Genomic DNA, 20,414 nt, shown 5'->3' on the forward strand with positions numbered 1-20,414 from the left:
AGAAAAAGTGGAAGAAACCCTCCTGATGCTGGGAGGTGAGCAGTGACGGATCCACGCTCAGACCCAGTTTTTTTCTTCAACCCTAAACTTCAACTTTCTCGGTTTCTTATAGCACGATTTTTAAACTGTTACATGATGTATTTTTTTTAAAAAAAAAAGTCTATATAGAAGTTGTTTAAAAAATTCAAACAAATCTGTTTTAAAAAATTATAATTATTAATACTTAATTAATCATGTGCTAATAAGCTTTCTCGTTTTATGTACACTAAAAAAATCTACCTGCACAAGTGTAGATGGAACGCAGCCTGGCATGTTTCGATTGGTGGCATTTTAAACCAATCATTGTTTCACAAAATTAATAAACATGCATATACATTTAGTTTATTACCAAATATTTAGCTTAGAAAATTTTGGCAATATCACATTTAACACATCCTATCAAAACTTGGTAACGCTGTTGACTTACCAAAAATTTGGCATTGCTAAATTTCTAAAATGTTTATTTTTGCATTAAACTAAACTGTCCTGCTACAATGGAGTCAAACCCATGAAGCCCTGAAGAATTGACTCTAGTAGAACAATAGTCTTCAACTCTTCATAGTTTATATAAAAGCAAATTTTGCTACAGGACATCGTGACTTTGCGGTTTTAGCTGTAGGACACCGCATGAAGCAACTTTTGGGGAAAAACACTGGCAAAAATTAAATATTTGCTGGTGGACATCGCATCTATTAAAATAATAATTTTTGGTTGAAGAGGTGAGAGAAATTGTGTAAAAGTTCTAAAATACTCTTAGGCCCACATGTCGGCTCTCTCATCTCTTTCCTCTCTATCCCCGCACCCCTTCCTCCCGTGCCGTGGCCCTGCCGGCGGCGCTGCGCTGTCCTTGCCACCCTGGCACCCCGTCCGCATCCATGCTGATGATGCCATCTCCATCCTCGCTCTACCACCGGCAGCTGCCAAGATGACGCGTCGCTATTCCTAGCGGACCAAGCCGAGCACGCCGTCCTTGCCAGCCACAGATGCCACCTCGTCCTCTCACAACTGCTCCCTTGCCACTCGCTGCACACCAAGGACATACCGATGACCAAGCCCTACCAGCGTCGGCCTACCCACGCCGTCCTTGCGCGAATCGCGTCGGCCGTCGTCCTTGCCGCCCTCACCACGCCGCCCGAAGACCATTCCGTCACCCATGCAGTCCGCCACCACGACCGACGCCCATGTCGTCCTTGTGTCAGCCACCACCTTGCCGCACCATCCTCGTCGTGAATCGCGCCGCCCAGGCCGCTCCAATCACTTCGCCACAAGCAAGATCCACAGGATGGGCATCCTCCAATGGCGGCGAGCGCCGTCACACCCGAGCAGGCACGCCTCGCCGAGGAGGCTGGCATGGCACCTGCGCGGTCATGGCGCTGGAGCGCATCCTCGCCGACATCCGCGCGCAGGCAGCGTCGCCCACATGTCCGACCCGGTGCTCATCCACGACATCAAGTGCGTCGTCACCATCCCAGTCATGGCCAAGGCCCGCATTGAGCACTTTGTGGAGGCCCGGATCTTGGAGGCCATCGGCGAGGCACAACTTCCGCGTCCTCTTCGTCTGCGGCTGCCGCGACCTTGGCGAGGCGCTCCGCCGCATCCGCGAAGGCGCCGCCATAATCCGCACCAAGGGCGAGGCGCCGCTGACATGGCCAACGCAGGGGAGGAAGGGGTGCGGGGATGGAGAGAAAAGAGATGAGAGAGCGGGTCCAAGTGTATTTTAGAACTTTTACCTGATTTCTTTCTCCTCTTCGACCGAAAATTATTATTTTAATGGGTGCGGTGTTCACCAGCAAATATCCAATTTTTGCCAGTGTCTTTCCCCAAAAGTCACTTCGCACGGTGTCCTACAACTAAAACCGCAAAGTCACGATGTCATGTAGCAAAATTTACCTTATATAAAACGAAAATTGAAAAAAGCTCAGTGAAGCATTCAATGGTTTAACATCCGTTTGAAAGATATTATGTGAAAAAAACACAGCGGTTGTAGTTACAGCTGTTGCTCCATCTGCTGGCTGTTTCTCTGCTTTTGCCTGGACAATGCCAGCAACAGCCACCGCCCCACAGTCCCGGCAACAGCCGCCACAGCGGCCAACAACCTGCTCCAGCCCAGCGTTGAGAGCTCGAGGTTGCAACGAGCCGGCCACCCTCCCACAACTAGGAAAATCGTTGTCCCAGTCGACAAAAAATTATTTTTCCAGGGAGGGAAAGACACGCCAATATGCAAAGACTTGTAAAAATCAATTTCGTAGAAGGCATTTTCATTTTTGGAGGCGCTATAGCGAGACGCCAGCGAAAATATTTTGGGCGAACAAAAAAAAATCACCACCAACCCCACCCGTGCTCGCCCTACCGTCTCCGGCTGCGCCGCCGCCGTAGCCCTCGTACCTCTGTCCGGATCTAGGGTTAGGGTTTTGGCAGGGAGAGGGAGAGAGGGGAGGTGAGGAGAGCCGTTGGGAGCCGCTGCCGCCGCAACCGCCCTCCATCCCCCTCCCCCTACTGGTCGGATCTAGGAGGGAGAGATCCAAAAGGGAGGGAGGGAAGCTGCGCCATGGGTGGGTGCCGCCGCTGCCACCGCCATCGCCGGAGCCCCCGCCAACACCTCCCTCCCTCCTCCCCCCTCTAGCCGAGCTGCCACCGCCGCCCCTCCCCTCAGTTGGATCTGGGAGGCAAGAGGGAGAGGGAGAGGAGGGGAGCCGCACCGCTGCCACCCTCCTCTCAGGCAACCACCGCCACCCCTCCTCTCTGCCAGATCTGGGAGGGGAGGGGAGCCAAATATGGGAGAGGAAGGGGGGGCCATGTTGCCTCCTCCGCACGCCATCGGCAACCTCCCTCTATGGCCACGCCACCGCCGCTGCCCCTCCTCTCTGCCGGAGAGAGAGAGGGAGGGTGAGGGGTCGCGCGCGCCGCCTCCTCCGTCGCCAGTGCCGGTTGTGGCTGGCCCTTTCGTCATCGCTGGTTGTGGTCGGCGCTGCTGTTGTGTCCAGTAGAGGGATAGGGAGGGAGGAAAAGTGAGAGAGAGAGGGAGAGAAGTGGAGGAAAAGTGAGGGAGAGGGCGCACAGCTAGGAAATTAATTTTAATAGTGTTTTCATATTATTTCCATGCGAAAATAAATGTATTATTATTGACGGGGCTAAATCTAGAGGTTCTTTACGCTTTAGTTAGGCCCAGTTTAGCACAGTTTTCATCTAGATTTGTCGTCTCGTGGAGATAGGAAATGGTAAATAGTTGTTAAACCAGCACCTATTAGGTGTTTTGTAGTAGTGTAATGGGGCATATTCGTGGGTGTGTAAGTATAACGTTATATGATTAATGATGAACACGCATGTGTCATGTAATTGTTACAAAAGTGGCGGTCCTATGAGCGTATGTTATGGGCTTATTCGTGGGTACGCAAGTCTAGTATATTATATGTTGACTGTACAATAGTGATGTAAAAAAATGTGGTGGTGGATTAAATTCGAATATTAAAAACAGATCCAAATTAACTTCACCACTTATATCTTTATATCCGGAAAAAATGGATAATTAATCTTTTTTGTGATCAGTAATAAATAGGAAAAAAAATCCACTAGAATATATACGTTCCCGAACGTTCCATTCAGCACACGTCGACATCGACTTTGACAGCTATTTCACAGGGAGAATCACTTGGACAGCTACTGGTAGTGAATGATGTACATAATTTGGAAAAATACAACAAGCTCTCACCCTCGCGAGGCCGCATACATACATAAAACGGCCGGCATTGTGTGTCACCCCACCAACCAAAAATAATAACAAATGGCTTCTTTTCTTCCATGGCTGCCATGGCTTCTCGCCGCTCTCCTCTCCGTCTACCTCCTCGACCTCCTTGCACACTCCCGCCGCCTCCTCCCGCCGGGACCCCGCCCGCTGCCGCTCATCGGCAGCCTGCACCTGCTCGGCGACCAGCCACACCGCTCGCTCGCCGGCCTCGCCAAGATGTACGGCCCGCTCATGTCGCTCCGCCTCGGCGCGGTCACCACGGTGGTCGTCTCCTCGCCGGACGTTGCCCGCGAGTTCCTGCAGAGGCACAACGCCGCCTTCGCCAGCCGGTCCGTCCCCGACGCCACCGGTGACCACGCCACGAACTCCGTCGCCTGGCTGCCCAACTCGCCTCGGTGGCGCGCGCTCCGCAGGATCATGGCGGCGGAGCTGTTCGCGCCGCACCGGCTCGACGCGCTCCGGCGTCTCCGGCGCGAGAAGGTGCAGGAGCTCGTGGACCACGTCGCCCGGCTGGCGGAGCGCGAGGGCGGCGCGGCGGCGGTGGACGTCGGCCGTGTCGCGTTCGCGACGAGCCTGAACCTCCTCTCGAGCACGATCTTCTCCCGCAACCTCACCAGCCTGGACGACCACGGCGAGTCCATGGAGTTCAAGGAGGTGGTCGTGGAGATCATGGAGGCCGGCGGTTGCCCGAACGTGTCGGACTTCTTCCCGGCGATCGCCGCGGCGGACCTGCAGGGATGGCGGCGGCGGATGGCCGGCCTGTTTGCGCGGCTCCACCGGGTGTTCGACGCGGTGGTGGAGGAGAGGCTGAGCGAGCGCGACGCCGGCGAGGCCAGGAAGGGTGACTTCCTCGACGTGCTTCTCGACGTCGCGGCGCGGGACAATGACTCGGCCGGGCTGGACCGTGACACGCTCCGGTCACTGTTCACGGTAACACGTACACGTGCATGCTTGTTACTGTCGGTTCCATTAATTCCTTGATTTTTCTTCAATGGCGCGCGAAACTGTTTTAAAACCTCAAGGATGTTATATCTCATTTGTCTCAAATACATTGAAATACTTGTAAAAAAAGGAAAAATATTAACAACATTGATACAATATATATGCACACAAGTAAAAAAACCATCATAGGTGCCGGAGCCGGTTCCCAACCGGCACCAATACTAGCAACCGGTACCTATACCAAAACAATTTTGCTATGAAAAAAGTACGAATTTCCCCCCTAAACTCGAAAAGCCAAACATTACTCACCCTCAACTTTCAATACCGAACGAATTACCCCCCTCGATCCAATCCAGGGCCGTTTTGTCCTAAAAGGCAACCCAGTCAGCATTTTTTTTTAAAAAAACATGGTGGGGCCCACCTATTATTCTCTCCCACCTCCTCCTTTTCCTCTTCCCCTCATTCCGTCTCTCTCTCTCTCGCGCGTCATCAGGCGCGGCCGTGCGAGCGGTTGGTGCGCACGGCGGCCCGCGAGGCGGGCGGTGGGCGGCGGCACGTCGTCAGGCGTGCCAAGCAAGCGGGGGCGGGCGCAACGAGGAAGGGGACTGGTAGGTGGGCTCCAGACAGCGGCGGGTGGCGTGGAGGAGGTGCCATGGAGGGGGCGTGGCTGGGAGGGGAGGCGAGCGTGGCGGGCGGTCGGGAGGGTGCTGCGGCGGGCACGGCTGACGCGAGAACGACCTCTCGTCCTTCGCGTCCTCTTCCTGATGCCGCATCTGCTGTCCGCCATGGAGGCAGATGGCTATTCGTAATTCTTACAATCATAGATAGAATCCGCAAGCGCACGGATATACCGATGTAGCACTTCCCCTACGGAGTATTCCAATGGGTATCGAATCCAAGAGAACGTGTGTGGTCAGATCTTCCTCCGGTTCATCCAAGGACACCAAGCATATGATAGGCCAGGACAGAGAGGATTTACTACTGAGAAATAGTGCCTAGGGAAAGCTTAACTTTAATCCTAATGCAATACTACAAGCACTGGCAATCCGTTGTTCCCATATGTCGCTCTACTACATACCCGGACAGGGAGGACTTAAGTGCTCTTGAGGGCTGTCACCACCTCTATACCTACCTCAAACGTACTGCGGGATACGCAGCAACCACTGGAAATTAATTACCTAGACACTGCGTCTACGCAATTAATAACTACTCTAGTGCAAATCAAAAACTAAAGCAATCACTATAAATAAATGGACTATAGTGAACAATGATCCCGTATGCTATTTACGAACTAACCAAGAGATAATTCTCACGAGATAAATCTAAATTACTGAGGAAGAATATTATATTGAATTCAGAGTAAAAACAGAATAAAAGAAATGAGAGAAGATTACCGACAACTCCGAAATTCTTCTGACTTCTTCTACTCTACTCTCTTCCTATTCTAGTATACAATATAGTCCAATAGAGCCTCATATAATTCAGCTCAAGCTTGGAAGTGTGTGAGTGAAGTGAGGGAGTGATGTCTTTACATAGAGGTAGGTGTGACGGTTGGTGAAGGGGAAATTTCCAAAGTGCCCTCCAACCGTCATCAAGGATGCATCTGGGACATCCACGCCAAACCCCACATCAAACGGTGAGGATGGTGGTTCGACCAAACCTGGGCTGGGCCCATCTGGCCTTGGCTTTGGCCCATGTCCTCCCCTGGTCCTCCTCTATCCATTCTTTGGTATTTTTGGCTGATTCTCTAGTGTTTTGATGAAGTTCACAACCCATCCTTGTATGGATACATAATTCTCCTCACTTTACTCTAAATTTTCTCCTAACCTCAGGGTTTATCACCTGCATACAAATATACACTAACACTTGTGGAATATGTGAGATTAATTAAGCACCTATCACTATGTTGGATGTTTTATTATCTGAACTTTATGCAGATGTTGGCAGTATAGAATCGGCATTTAACAGTCGCCAACAAAAGCCCCCACACTTAGCTCTTTGCTCGTCCTTGAGTAAAGGTTATTGTAGAATGAATTTCTTCAAGATATAAATCAGGAATATAAATCATTCACAACCATACTTGCACCTGTGAACCTTATTAGTGGCTATCTTACCATCTTAAGCAATTGATAGATGGAATGACCTCGATTCCAGTCCTTCTTGCTTCTCTGTCAGACTTATGGGATTTTAATGAATTTTCGCAAACCAGCTCTTTTCCTCATATTGACTTTCTCTCTTATCTCTCAAGAATATATATTTTCTTTTTGGATCTTCACCAAGGCAAAATGTGCCAGAATTTACCCCTATTCTAAGGCTGATATGTGGAGTTCGGTAGGGACAAATTGTGACATACCTGCATCATATATATTGCAAAGCCAAAAATACGGACTCAAGAAGATCATCAGTCATACTCCTAGATCAAGAGTCTTTATTTGTGGTAGAACATAGAAAAGTAAAATATTTTGTGGAATGGTGGAATAAAGAAATGATTCTCCCTTTTCCCTATACTTTCTCCTCCATTTTTGTTTTCTTGGCATGAATATGGAAGGGGCATGGCTATATTTTCTTTTCATCATGCTCAATGTTTTGAGAGCAAGCTTTATTTCCTTTTCTCTTTTTTTTCTTATAGTCATGCCTTTCCCTCCTTTTCTCATTTTCTTTTACCAAGAACTTTTCGAGGAGAAGAAAGCATAGTTTAATGTAGGAGTTTATTTGGATGGAAATTTTTGTGGGAAGCCAACTTCCAGTGTAGAAGCTTAGTTGTATTATATATGTGGAAACAAAAATGGAAATGACCCCTTGATCATGAGAGTATGAAAGATATCTAACACGAGTCACATAAATTTGACAAAACTCAATATAATGTCAAGCAATCATATGCATAATAAGGTTTATCAATGATATACTTGCATATGGCCTTGGTAGGTATAAAATGAAGTCAATTGGAGGAATGAGCTTCTTAAAACAATTTTATTTTTGAAAACAAACTCCCAAGAGTCATAACAGAAGTTGCAAGAATTCCTTTCATCTTTAATCATCTCAAATAAAGCAATTACTTAGATGCATAAGGTTCCCTAAACATGGATGGTTGTTCACAAGCACAAGTTCAGCTGAGAATAATGAATATACAATATCAACCATATGAAGAATTTCATTAGTTGGAAATTTTATATTTTCAATTCTGCTTGAACCAATTGTTTTTCTGAATTTTCAACTCTAGTACTATACCATGGTGGAGATATACAAATAATAGACGTGCTCACCTACTTACCTGTAAAAATTGAGAGGTATTGGGGCCAACACTGGTTCGGCCGAACCTGCTGGTTCGGCCGAACCACTCTGGTGTCCAATCCCTTTGCAATTTTCTGCAGAGTTCCGTGCCTTCCAGGTATTCAGAGATTCAACAATTTTCAGAGTATATGCACGTCAGAAGCTAGGAAATCTCCCACACACTTATTCAAAACCTGAACTTTATTAGAAAAAAACAAAAACAAACTTAGCATGCATTGGGGTTAACACCAATGAGCCAAATTATTTATAGCAAGTTCTTACATAATTGGAAAAGATAAAAACCAAGCACCTACTACTACTTTATTCATGGGAGAGGAGACATCTAATTAGCATAATACTTATTCTCCTTCCCCATTTCTACAAATGCACGCTTGATTTTAGCGCAAAAACCGTGACTAAGGGTATCAACATTATTCCTAAGTTCAAAAAGTTCTACCCCTAGCTCCGCATTTCGGTCCCTAAGCTCAATGTTCTCCTTGCGGAGCTTCTTTACTTGCGATGCTAGCTTATGAACCGAGGGCTCCGGCGACTTTACTTCATCTCCTTGAAATTGGCCGGCCGCCCTTACAATTGGAGGGTGCGTCAAGTGACGCTTCACCTTCATAGGTGGAGGGCTATGGGATTCCGCTGTCCCCTCCTTCTCCAACGCCGTCAAAGGCCGGAGCAAGCCCTTACCATACCCACCGCTGGGAGTTCGCACTCCCTGAATGAGAAACCAAATTCAGGGTTTATCACCTGCATACAAATATACACCAACACTTCTGGAATATGTGAGATTAAGCACCTATCACTATGTTGGATGTTTTATTATCTGAACTTTATGCAGATGTTAGCGGTATACAATCGGCTTTAACAGTCGCCAACAATGGCGCGGTGGGGAAGTGTCACGCCCAGAAATTCCCGAATAGAATTCCATGCAGAATGTGCATTAAAACCCTCGTCCAGGACCGCCCGGGGTACACAAACGACAAAGTTGACATACAGATCCACGTCTTAAAAACATTATAAAAGTCTTACATAAATGCAGCGGAAAATTAAAAGATAAATGGAGCTAAGCCTTGACTTGGATTGCAGTGGGAACACCACTCCACAGGCATCCTCGACGGCACGGACGAAGCCTACTCCTCGGAAAAGTCACCATCCGACGCATACTCAAACTCTGGGGTTTTGGGGAAAATAGAGCAAGACTGAGTACAACCACCGTACTCAGCAAGTCATACCGGAACAGGGGGTATGATGCAGGATATAACCAAAGGATAGCTAAAGCGGTTCATTTGCATAAATTGAGCATTTATAAACAGTAGTTGAAAGCAGTAAACAGTTGTAATAATTAATCAATATTAACCATCCACTGTCCAACGCTACACCACGTTGCAACAGGCCCAACCACCCACCTGGACTAATTAATTTCATTAGACTAGACTAGGGTGACCTATGGAAAGGCTCACCGGCGCGCGGCGGATGGCGGCCTTCGATGGCGGAATTCGACGGAGGAGGGGTGGACGAGGTGGACCTTGGCCGCGCAAACCTGACGGCGGCGACGGTGTGGTGCGGCGGTGGCCCTAGCGGCGGCTAGAGGCGACCGGAGTAGTGGAAGAGACCGCAGCGGATGGGTGCACGGTGCGGGAGCGGTGGAGAGCTCGGGAGAGGTCGGCGGAACAAGGAAAAATGAGGAGGAGGATGTGGGGATGGATTATATAGGGGCGGAGAGGTCGGGAACGGCCGGGAGTGGTTCGATTTCGTCGGAGTTAGTGGGGAAGTTGGAGGAGGAGAGAGAGAGAGGCGGGATTCAAATTTGAATCCCGGCCATCTCGTGCCGTGGGCGCGAGCGGAAGTGGGGGCATGGGTGCGGGGAAGGCGGGGCGTGCTGGAGCGGGACGCGGGGAAGGCGGGGAAGGTGGGCGGCGTGCGCGCGGCGGCGGTTGCCGGCTCGGGGGAGCGGCTGGAGGTTGGGGAAAGGGCTGACAGGTGGGCCCCACCTATCAGTGCCCGAGGGAGTGAGGGGGAGGTAGCCTGGACTTCGGGAGGAGGAGGGAAAACGGGCCGACCCGGTAAGGAAGGGGTGGACGCGGGAGGTGAGGGGCCGACGGCCCAACAAGAGAGAAAAATGAGGAAAAGAAAAAGAGAAAAAGAAAAGGAATTTCCCAGGGATTAAATATTGCACTTTGCTTATTTTAATTGGTTAAAATTATTTCCAAGGCTCTGAAAATTCCACTGAAAATCCTATTAGCATATTTTGACATGTAGAATCCAAGAAAAATTTCACATGCCGATTCTGATTATTAAATGCATTTATTAATTAAGGATTCACCTCTAGGTTAAATTAAATCATTTCTTCGGATGATTTATTTTATGAATTTTAAAGCAAGGAGGGGAACTTCAGGGCGCGACAGGAAGTCGAAGCAGGCAGCGAGGGGGAAGCCGACTTCGCCGGTTAAGCCCAGCTGGTCTCGTGCACCGCCCGCCCTCGCGTGCCGCCTCACCTGCCGACCGCTCGCCCTCGCGCGCCCTGCGTCCACCGCCCACACTCGCACACCGCCGGGCGCGCCGGCTGGCCGCGGGGCCACCCACCTCGCGGTCTCGCGCACCCGCCGCTCACCGCCCGGCCACCTCCATCCCTCCCACTCCATCCCGCCTTCTCCACTGGTGAGCGACGACGTCGGCCATGGACTTACTGCGCTCGAGCACCACCTCGTAGCCATCGGTCCAACTCTCCATCCCGGGCGCCATCACCTGCTAGAAGAGTCCACCAGCGCACGCGCTGCCCGCCCACGCCGACGTCACCGCGTCGTGGACCGTTCGGAAGTAGGCGTCCCTCGCCGCCACCGTGTACCCGTTCGACCGCGCGGACCACCCGAACACCGTCACCAGCAGTGGCTTCCAGAGCACCGCCGCTGAGTCGTGGATGTGGTCGGCCATCCACTTCCTCATGAACGCCACCTGCTCGGCAGCCATGGCGGAGAGGCGGGTACCGGCCAGAAGCATCGGCAAGGGGATGAGGGAGGGGGAGTGGAGGAAATGGAGGGTCGGGCCGGTGGTCGGCGCGTACGGCGGTGGCCATGACAGAGAGGCGGTCCCTCGTGGCGCCGGCCGCTGCCGCCATCGCGGCCTCACGCGGTCGTCCAGTTCCCGCTCCTCGTCTCATGCCGCGCGCCGCCATGCGTGCCTCCGCGGCTCCGCCCACGAGAGACAGAGAGAGATTAGGAAGAGAGAGAGAGATAGAGGAAGAGAGAAAGGGGGTCTCACCATTTAAAAAAAATAAAATGCTGACTGGACTACCACGCGTACACTACATAGACCAAAACCACCACGGATTGGGTCGAGGGGGGTAATTCGTCCGGTTTACATTGTTGGGGGTGAAGAATGTTCGGTTTATGTTTTAGGGGGGTAATTCGGTCGACCGCGATAGTTCGGGGTGGGGAGGAATTCGTACTTTTTCCTTTTGCTATATATTTATCGACAAATTTTCTCCCAAAAATTTGACAGATGTAATTATAGTACAATCGTAGTGTAATTACACTATAACTTGCATGTAATTACACTATAACTATAATGTAACATATATGTAACTTTTAAAAATCTCTCCGTAATATGTTATTTCGGTAAAATGGAAGTCGTGGGAACAAGTCCTTTCACATATGCGTGTGCTGTGATTTTTCTTCTTCCTCACCAGAACAAATCTTATAATAGATCTAACGATTCAAAATTGCGTGAAACTTATATACAAGTTACAATATAGTTACATGTAAGTTACAGCGTAATTACATACAAGTTACACAGTAATTACACTAAGATTGTACTAAAATTATAACTGTCAAATTTTTAGAAGAAAATTTATTGACAAATGTATAGGTGGTCCCTACCAAAAATAGAACCGGCACCTAGAGGTTTGCACGAGCCAAAAAAAAGAGCCGGCTCAAATCGAGCCGGAACTCACAATCACCGTCACTGCGTCATGCCCCAGTTCCCCACATCTCCAAATCCCCGGTTTACAATCATCGTTGTTTGAAATCCCCAAATCCCCACATATCACAGATTGAAACATATTCAATAACAAAATCATCCACAAATCACAAAAACATCTAAAAGAATCTACAAAAACATAAAAAAAACAATCCATCGGGCTCCGCCGCCTGCCACCGCCGCCCGTCGCCTCCCCTCCCATCGGATCCGACGGAGGGGAATGCGCGGCCGCCGCCGTTGCCGTCCCCGAGGTCCGGCATCTCCCATCCGATCGGATCTAGTGGAGGGGAGGGCGCAGCCGCCGCCGCCGCCGCCTCGTTCGGACCGCCGCTCGGCCATCCCCGAGTTCCACCACCTCCCCTCCGGCAGAGGGGATGGCATGGCTACCGCCAGACGTTGTTGCCGCCTCTGCCGGGGTCTGACCCCTCCCCTCCGGGCGGATCTGGCGGAGGGGAGGGTCCGGCCGCCGCTTCCGCTGGGCCACCGCCAAGGTCCACCGCCTCCACTCCGGCTGGATCTGGCGGAGGGGAGGGCGCGGCTGCCACCGCTGCCGCCTTCGCCTTGCCACCACCACTGTTTCCTCTGCCCAGCTGCCACCAGCCTGCTGCCAAGACAAGAGAGAGAGAGAGAGAGAGCGATAGATGGAGGCAGGAGAGTGAGAGCGAGAGAGAGACGGAGAGAGCGAGAGAGATAGGAGGGACTTATACGGGCGGATGGATAAGACCGAGAGATGGATAAGGCCGGCTCGTCGGCTCAGCTCAGTATAGGTGCCGGTTTGTTAGAAAACCGACACCATTATAGGTGTCGGTTTTGTTTAAAAAACCGATACCTATAGTATAGGTTCCGGTTTTTCTTTAAAACCATACTTATAGGTGTCGTTTTTATGTGTTTTCAGCCTGCGGGGAAGGGAAAAGCACTATAGGTGCCGATTTTAACTGTTCCGGCACCTATAATGCCGATCTATATGAGGTTTTTTTAGTAGTGACACCAGTACTCAAAACTTAAGGTTCTGCGCAAACTCAACTCACGCATTAAAACGTAAAAGAATATATAAATTCAACAGAAGATATCCTGCATTAAATTTGAACGAAAAATATGCACGAGAAGATATCCTCTCGAAGAATTAAAATTTTCCCGTTACACAATAGATGTATACACACGGATGTGGATTTTCATCCCTCGAGGGGACATTCACTCGTTGTTTGCATGTCATCTAAATAGTCATAAAACAATTTAAAAACAAATGACAACATAGATTAATACGAAATATATCACTCCATAAACATGCAAAACCAAATTCAACTTCTACAAGTTGCAACAAAAATAACAAATTAATCATCCCATGCAACTAGGAGGGGTGTAACCGTGGGACTATGTTGTGCGTATGTGCATGGCATAATGGACATGGATTTTCATCCGTCAAAGGGATATCTTCTCGCTGCTTGCATGTCATCTAAATAGTTATTAAAAAAATTTAAAAAAAATGATAATATAGATTAATATGAAATATATTACTACACAAACATGCAAGGCCAAATTAGATTTCTACAAGTTGCAACAAAAAGAACAAATTAAACTGAAAATAGTTCCCGTACTTTTGCAGTTATATTTGTTATTTTTGTTTTAATATGTAGAAGTTGAATTCTAACAAATATGTTTGTGGAGTGATATATTTCTAATCTATATTGTGAATTTTTTTCGAATTTTTCTATAACTATTTAGGTGACATGCACGAAACAATGGATGAAAACACTTATCCATTAATAACTTTAATTTTCTATTGGGAATGAGCTAAGCTTTATTTTGCATGACTATTATTTACATTTAAAAATAAAGGGCCAATTTTGGATGAGCTCAAGGACCATAGAGCACCCTGAGTTCGAAATTACTGAAGGCTATTACCATAGGTCTGGGTTAAAAGGTTATTGAAATTCTATAAAATTTACATCTCGTCATTTAAAAGAAATTAAACATGATTTCGTAGATAAGTCTAGAGCTCAAGCAAGATTCAATAGTATAGTTAGCTATAAAAATTGACACCTTATTTTTAACTAATTTAATAGCTCACTCGTAAACTACATAAATTAATTTAATTGCTCACTCATAATAGATTCTGTGATATGCATCTTCCATTTTATATTCTATTACTATATGAAATATTTCCTGCACAACTAGTTTGACAATAATTCATGTTTTAGGATTTGTTTGCTGCTGGAAGTGACACAAGCCCTAGCATAGTTGAATGGGCAATAGCAGAATTGATGAGAAATCCATTGTGTATGATTAGAGCTTGCACTGGTGGAGAAACCATCTTTCGTCGGTCGGCCGATTTCCACAATAGTCCCGGATGCAATAAAAACCGGGGCTAAAGATGATCTTTAGTCCCGGTTCAAAAGAGTAATGGGCATATTTGATCTTTAGTCCCGGTTTGTGTTACCAACCGGGACTAAAGATCATCTTTAGTCCCGGTTCGAATGCTGTCAGGACCTGTCAGGCCCCCCCGGGATCTTTAGTCCCGGTTGGTAGCACCAACCCGGACTAAAGATCTTAACTTTAGTCCCGGTTGGTAATACCAACCGGGACTAATGATCCCGGTGATCTTTAGCCCCGGTTGGTGCTACCAACCGGGACTAAAGTCCCACCCCTATATATATGTCTTCTTCCTCCTCCAGCTGCCCGAGCAAGCTTCAAAATTTCTTCAAAAAAGAGGGGAGGTCATGCCAAAATTTCTATTGAATTTATTTTGGTGATTACATACAAATCGGAGGTGCCTAAAAGGTTTGCAACTTCATCCTCCAATGTTTTTTTTTGTCATACTACATTTGCACCTATGTTTTGCACACTTTTTTTGTCTCCAAAATTTAGTTGTAAGTTGATGAGAGAGAAAATGTGTGTGGGGAAGAAAGAATATATAGAAATTTAGTTCATTTGCTAAACAAGGTTTTATAAAATAGTTGAGAAGGAAAACTCTAGTGAAAGTTAATATTAAATAATAGAAAACAAACTAAAATAAAAATTAAAAGAAGTAAAACACATTAAAATTAGTTTAAAACTTTACAAATAGTTTTTAAGAATTATTTGGTGTAATATTTTATGATTTTTGTATGAATAAAGATATCTTATAATTATTGTATGACTGTCATTATTGTAAGAATAATTATTTGTGTGCGGTTTTTTTGACTCATGTAGATGGATCGGCAATGGATGTACGCTGACCGGCGGTCCAAAGAGTTTATTGACGGCGTGCACTATTTTTTGAGAGTGGCCGAAGCTAACAGGCAAAGGGGTTTTATTTGTTGTCCATGCAATAAGTGTAAGAATCAGAAGGAGTATTCTGCATCCAGGACTATTCATTTCCACTTGTTTGAGTCGGGGTTCATGCCAAGCTATAATTGTTGGACATCCCACGGAGAGCAAGGTGTTGAAATGGAAGAAGATGAAGTGGAAGACGACAATATTCCGGACTTTGCTCAGTATGTTGGATTTGAAGGAAATCAAACGGGCGAGGAGGAAATAGCTGCTGATGGTAACGACGTTGCGGATGATCTTGGTCAGATGTTGCAGGACGCCAGGGAAGACTGCGAAAGTGAAAAGGAGGCCCATAAATTGGACAAGATGTTGGAGGACCACAGAACTTCGTTGTACCCAGGTTGCGAGCAGGGGCACAAAAAGTTGGATACCACTCTGGAGTTGTTGCAATGGAAGGCAAAAAATGGGGTTAGTGACAAGGCATTTGGTGATTTATTGAAACTCGTCAAGAACATTCTTCCGGGGGGAAACAAATTGCCCGAGACAACGTACGAGGCTAAGAAGATAGTCTGCCCGTTAGGACTGGAAGTTCATAAGATTCACGCATGTCCGAACGATTGTATCCTATATCGCGGTGAGGAGTATGAGAACCTAGAAGCATGCCCTGTTTGCAAAGCACTACGATACAAGATTAGACGGGACGATCCAGGAGAAGTTGACGGGCAGCTAACAAAGAAGAGAATTCCTGCTAAGGTGATGTGGTATTTCCCTATAATACCACGGCTAAGGCGTTTGTTCAGGAACAAGGGGAATGCTAGAATGTTGCGATGGCACGCTGAAGAGCGTCAACAGGACGGGATGCTGAGACACCCCGCCGATGGTTCGCAGTGGCGAAACATCGACAGAAAATTTAAAGAATTTGGAAAGGACGCACAAAACATACGGTTTGGTTTGAGTACGGATGGCATGAATCCTTTTGGAGAGATGAGCAGTGGCCATAGCACTTGGCCCGTTACGATGTGTATCTACAACCTCCCCCCCTGGCTATGCATGAAGAGGAAGTACATAATGATGCCGATTATTATTCAAGGCCCCAAGCAACCTGGTAACGACATCGACGTGTACCTAAGACCACTGGTCGAAGATCTTAAACAGTTGTGGAAGAAGGAAGGTGTCCCCGTGTGGGACGAGGACAAACAGGAGGAGTTTAACCTACGAGCGCTGCTGTTCGTAACCATCAACGATTGGCCTGCACTTAGCAACCTATCCGGACAGTCCAACAAGGGGTACAAGGCTTGCACTCACTGTATGGATGAAACAGAAAGTACGTATCTTAAGCACTGTAGGAAGGTTGTATACATGGGTCATCGTCGATTCCTTGCAGCAAACCACCCGGTACGAAAGAAAGGCAAGCACTTCGAACATAAGGCCGACCACCGTACGAAGCCTAAACATCGCAGTGGGAAAACAGTCTTTGCTATGGTTAAAGATCTTAAAGTAGTGTTCGGAAAGGGGCCTGGAAGCCAGCATATAGAGAGCGAAGATGGTCACGCGGCGATGTGGAAAAAGAACTCTATATTTTGGGAGTTACCATATTGGGAATTCTTGGACGTACGCCACGCAATCGACGTGATGCACCTCACTAAGAACCTTTGCGTAAACCTTCTTGGCTTCCTAGGTGTATACGGAAAGTCGAAAGATACACTGGAAGCACGTAATGATCTGAAGCATATGGAACAACGCGGCGACCTTCACCCGGAACCAAAGGAGAAAGGAAGCCATTACTTGAGTCCAGCCAGCTACACTCTTAGCAAGGCAGAGAAGGAAAGTATGTTTGAATGCTTGGAGAGCATAAAGGTACCGTCTGGATACTCCACGAATATCAAGCGAATAATAAGCACGAAGGAGAAGAAGTTCACAAACCTAAAGTCTCATGACTGTCACGTGTTGATGACACAACTGCTACCAGTTGTAATAAGGGGTATCCTTCCAGACAATGTCCGGGCAACAATAACAAAGCTATGTGCATTCATGAACGCAATTTCGCAGAAGGTCATTGATCCGGATAGATTAGAAGCCCTTCAGAATGAAGTGGTGCAATGTCTCGTCAGTTTTGAGTTGATATTTCCACCTTCATTTTTCAATATAATGACGCATCTGCTTTGTCACCTTGTGAAAGAGATCCGTACTCTCGGGCCTATGTACCTACACAACATGTTTCCTTTCGAGAGGTACATGGGCGTTCTGAAGAAGTATGTTCGTAACCGTGCTCGTCCAGAGGCAAGCATCGCCAAGGGTTATGGAACAGAGGAGGTCATCGAATTTTGCGTAGAATTTATCGAAGACCTTCGCCCAATCGGGGTACCTAAATCACGCCATGAAGGGAGACTACGGGGAAAGGGAACTCTCGGAAGGAAAGCAATAATGACGGTAGACAACAATTTATTCCGTAAAGCCCATTTCACTGTTCTGCAACACTCTTCATTGGTAGCTCCTTACATCGAGGAGCACTTGGCTCTAGTTCGCGCCAGGAACATCGGTAAGTCCGATGCATGGATTACACGGCATCACATTGATACTTTCCCCGCGTGGCTACGACAACATCTCATGGGTAACGAGTCGATCAACCAACAACTTGCCTTCCTGGCGAGGGGACCGTCTGGGTCGATCGCGACATTCCAGGGATATGAGATCAATGGGTACACATTCTACACGAGAGCCCAAGACATGAAGAGCACGAACCAAAACAGCGTTGTTCGTGTCGATGCCATGGGACACGATGGAACAACTGCCACGTATTACGGTGCCATCGAGGACATATGGGAACTTGACTATGGTCCTCTCAAGGTTCCTCTGTTCCGGTGCCAATGGGTTAGGTTGACTGGTGGAGGCGTAATGATTGACAGTGGGATGACAACTGTTGACCTTAACAAGGTTGGATACTCGGACGAACCTTTTGTCCTTGCCAATGATGTAACGCAAGTCTTTTTCGTGAAGGACATGTCTAGCAAAGGAAAGAAGGGCAGAGGGCCTGATGAGCCTAAGCATCAAGTGGTTCTCCCAGGCAAAAGAAAAATCGTCGGAGTTGAGGACAAGACTGACGAGGATTACGATCAGTTGGATGGGCAACCCCCTTTCACGGTGACGATTGACCCTAGCATCCTCCTATCAAATGAAGACACCCCTTACTCACGCAGCGATCACAAGGAGGGAACAATAGTGAGGAGAAAGTACGTGCGGTCAACCGTCACCGCCGATGTAATGCCGTAATTATTGTGTACACGATGTAAACTATTTTGGATGTATTGATTATCCATATAAATCAATTGATGTATGGCATATGTTAATTACGCACGATTATTAGAGGTTTCAACAAGTTTAAATCATGTATATGTTAGTTATATGTGATACTTACAATTTTTAAAAGTTTTAAATCACACAGGTGGCAATTTCATATGTATGTTAATTAGAGTTTTTAACATTTAATTTACTAGCATTCATATGCTAATTATAATTGACTAGAGGATTTTTAAAAGTTTTAAATCACGCAAGTGGCAATTTCATATGTTAATTAGAGTTTTTAACATTTAATTTACTATCATTCATATGCTAATTATAATTGACTGGAGAATTTTTAAAAGTATTAAATTTAATATATTTTTAAAACTATCATTCATATATTAGAGTTTTTCACAATTTAATTTACTATCTTTCATATGCTACTTATATATGACTATTCGAAATTTTAAAAGGTTTAAATCATGCATGTGGCATTTACATATGTTAATTAGAGTTTTTAGCATTTAATTTAATATAATTCCTACGCTAAGTACATATGATGATTACAATTTTTATTAATTTTAAATCATGCAGTATGTACATTAATATCTTAATTAGAGTTTTTACCAATATAATAATATCATTCATATATATGCTAAGAATATATATATATTGGAATTTTTATTAATTATAAGTCATATATTTGCTTATTACGATTTATCCACTTAATTTATTACAGGCAAATCCCCGCGCCGACGCCGCCGTATCTCGCCGTCGTCTCGAGCTCGTCGTCCTCGCCGCCGCCTCCGCCTCCTCCGCTGCCGCCGCATCTCTGGGGTGAGAGCCGCCGCATCTCCCTTCATGCATCTCGATCTCTCCGATCTCGATCTCTCTCCGTCGCCTTCGACGCCGCCGCCTTCGACGCCGCGCAACGCCGCCGCCGCATGCCAACGCCACGCCGCCGCCGTCGTCGCCACGCCGCCGCCGCCTTCGCCGCCGCGCGCGCAATGCCGCCGCCGCCACGCCACACCGCCGCTGCCACGCCACGCCACGCCACCGCCACCACGCCACGCCGCCGCCGCCACGGCCCCACAACGCCATGCCGCCGCCGCCGTCGCCACGCCGCCGCGCCAACCGCCGCCCCGATGCCGCCACACCGCCGTTAACGAACGAGAACGATCGAACGAACGAGAGCGAGAACGAACACGTCAACGTACGTTGCCGCGACAACGTGAACGAGAACGAGAACGATCGAACGAACGAGGACGAACGTTAACGTGAAATGCAATATATATATATATATATACATATATATATATATATATATGTTACTTCGCATTTATCCTAATACATTTTTTTTATCTTGCAGAAAAGACGTGTTGTCGGAGTCGACCGTCGAGCCTGAGTGGAAGAGCTAGCCCTAGAAGGAATTGGAGCAGGCAAGTGACATAATAATATAAATGATTGTTATATTTGTAATGCAATTAATTAAGATTATTAGACCTGTAATTAGACTTATCATATAAGATTGTGTAGTGTTCTAATATTATTTGAGTTTTAATATAAGATTATTTTATTGCAAATTAGACTTAGTATGACATTATTGACTACGGAATTGGTGCGACTCCTAGGAATTGACTATTGTAGTCTTAATTAGACTTAGCATATACGCACGAAACACTTAGCATACATTACTATTTTAGTCTTAGCATGTAATATTATTTGAGTTTTAATATAATATTACTTTATTTGTAATTAGACTTGGTATGTAATTATTGACTACGGAATTGGTGCGACAAGTAGCAATTGACTATTGTAGTCTTAATTAGACTTAGCATATACGCACGAAACACTTAGCATATACATGACTATTTTAGTATTAGCATGTAATATTATTTGAGTTTTA

The 20,414-nt window shown here is 46.9% G+C and overlaps 1 protein-coding gene across 1 annotated transcript; it reads left to right on the forward strand.

The window, feature by feature from the left end:
• Nucleotides 1-3,796: 3,796 nt before the first annotated feature.
• Nucleotides 3,797-4,855, forward strand: LOC4348164 (geraniol 8-hydroxylase). Its single transcript, XM_015758457.3, has one exon. It carries the CDS (start codon nt 3,821-3,823, stop codon nt 4,763-4,765), a length of 945 nt encoding a protein of 314 aa, XP_015613943.1. The 5' UTR covers nt 3,797-3,820; the 3' UTR covers nt 4,766-4,855.
• Nucleotides 4,856-20,414: the final 15,559 nt, after the last annotated feature.

This window comes from Oryza sativa, chromosome 10 (genome assembly GCF_034140825.1).
Source record: "Oryza sativa Japonica Group chromosome 10, ASM3414082v1".
Classification (NCBI taxonomy): domain Eukaryota; kingdom Viridiplantae; phylum Streptophyta; class Magnoliopsida; order Poales; family Poaceae; genus Oryza; species Oryza sativa.

Coding starts and splice junctions, on each gene's coding strand:
- LOC4348164 (XM_015758457.3), top strand. CDS start 3,821: ATGGCTTCTTTTCTTCCATGGCTGCCATGGCTTCTCGCCGCTCTCCTC.